This window comes from Sciurus vulgaris, assembly GCF_902686455.1.
Source record: "Sciurus vulgaris genome assembly, contig: HiC_scaffold_629_arrow_ctg1, whole genome shotgun sequence".
In the NCBI taxonomy this organism is placed as follows: domain Eukaryota; kingdom Metazoa; phylum Chordata; class Mammalia; order Rodentia; family Sciuridae; genus Sciurus; species Sciurus vulgaris.
Genome location: NW_027632956.1, coordinates 3,862,012 through 3,863,979, shown reverse-complemented (window position 1 = coordinate 3,863,979; position 1,968 = coordinate 3,862,012). Strand labels below are relative to the sequence as shown.

At 52.4% G+C, this 1,968-nt stretch overlaps 1 protein-coding gene across 1 annotated transcript; it reads left to right on the top strand.

The window, feature by feature from the left end:
- Positions 1-465: 465 nt before the first annotated feature.
- Positions 466-1,739, top strand: LOC306652087 (sororin-like). Its single transcript, XM_079125154.1, has one exon. The coding sequence runs from the start codon at positions 1,029-1,031 to the stop codon at positions 1,677-1,679; it is 651 nt and encodes a 216-aa protein (XP_078981280.1). The 5' UTR covers positions 466-1,028; the 3' UTR covers positions 1,680-1,739.
- Positions 1,740-1,968: the final 229 nt, after the last annotated feature.

Below are 1,968 nucleotides of genomic sequence, written 5' to 3'. Positions count from 1 at the left end.
GAGTACTTATGAGCACTACAACATGCAGGCTCTGCTGGTAGTGCCAGGTGTAGGCAGGTCGGCCAGGAAAGACCCCTGCTCTCTGGAAGTTCCCATTCTGATTGGGTGACTGAGTCAACCATTCAGTAAGCCAACATCAGATAGCAGTATTGCTAGACAGGAAATAAAAGAGGTCATTGTGACAGAATAGCTAGCAGAGGTGAGACAGGCTGATGTGGATTCCATGGTGAGGGACAGCCTCTCTGAAGAAGCACTGGAGCTGAGTGGAATTATGAGGAGCCAAAACATGTACCTCTAAAATAGACGTCTACTGCCTTTGCTGTTCACACCCTTGCCATGGCTCATTGGTCTCTCCAGAAGCTCTACAGTGGCTTGCAGAGGACCCTGTGAAACACCCCTGCCCGTTACCTCTCAAACCTCATCTCCAGCTCCTCTCCCTGTGGGTCATGCATGGCAGCTGCAGTGGTCACCTTGTTTCTTCATCCTGACTGGCAAACTCTTGCCTCAGGACGTTTGCATCTCTGTTCCTGCTGCTGAGAGCACTTCCTTTGGATGTCCACATGACCCGCTCCCTCACCAGTGTCAAGTTGTAGCTCATGTGTCTCCTCAGTGAGGCCTGCAGTTCCAGCCCACTCCCATAGCTCTATCCTGTTCAGTTGGGGTTTTGGGGGGGTTCTGGTTTTCTGTAGCATTTAACACCCCTAACATAACACATGGGTTCTTGTCACGCTTTCCCCCACTAGAACTGAAGCCCCATGGCAGTAGAGGTTTTGTCATTTTCTTCCTTGCTGTGTTCCCAGTGCCTAGATCAGTGCCCAGCACAGGACAGGTGATCAAATAGGTACTTACTGACTGAGTGGACCTTTTAGGGAAAACTTAAGCACCTGTGCAGCAAATGCACCACAGAAGGCAAGGCTGGAGACAGGCAGGGGTTAGGAGGTTGTCGAGCTCATTTAGATGGAAGCTTGGGTGACAGTGAGAAGTAACTGGGTGCTGGGCACACTTGGAAACAGTGACAGCACCACCAGATGGGGCAAGTCTTCTTAAGTCACAAAAGCAGGCTCCTCAGAAGCAGTAACTGGTTTCTTTTAAAAGTACCTGCCCTTCCCATCCAGTCTCCTGGGCCTTTCTGGAAGTTAGTGGTCCAGAGAGGTGTTTTCTCTCCTGTTCTGGTACAGATTGCTTTTTTCTTGGAGAAAGAAAACAACCCTCCTAACAGGGAGCCCACTAAAGAGGACCTCTTCAAGACACCTAGTATCCCTGTCACACCCACCACCACTCCTATGTCATGTGCCCTGAATGGTGAGGCCAGCTTCAAGGAAGGAGAACTGGATGCCAGAGACTTGGAAATGTCTAAGAAGGTTAGGCGGTCCTACAGTCGGCTGGAGGCCCTCGGCTCTGCCTCCACCTCTACTCCAGGCCGACACTCCTACTTTGGTTTTGGGGGTCCTGAAGACTTGTCTGGAGTCTCACCTGTGGTGTGTTCAAATGTAATCGGGGCCCCTGCAAAGCCCTGGGCCCCAGACACAACGCTCCCTGGAATCTCTCCCCCTGTCCTGAAAGAGAAACGAATGAGGAAAAAGCTGCCAGAGATCCTGAAATCCGAGCTGGATGAGTGGGCCGCGGCCATGAATGCTGAGTTTGAAGCTGCTGAGCAGTTTGACCTCCTGATTGAATGAAATGAAGTGGGGGTGCCCCTGGCCAGACTCCCCTCCTCTCCCTGTACATAGTCCCTCGCAATGGAGAGGACACTGGGGGGGTCCCTCTGCTGGCCTGTGCAGTGCTACTGCTGCACGTGAGGCTTGGGCAGCCCCAACAGCAGCCTCAGTTCAGGAAATGGGGCCTACCTGGCCTGGCCACTCATTGGGGTCCTGACTGGTCATCCCCTCCTTCCTGTCTTTCCAAAGTATTAAGGGTCAGTGGCTATCTCTGCTTTTCTTGGGAATTGTGGTTGCTCTAAGCAGGCCC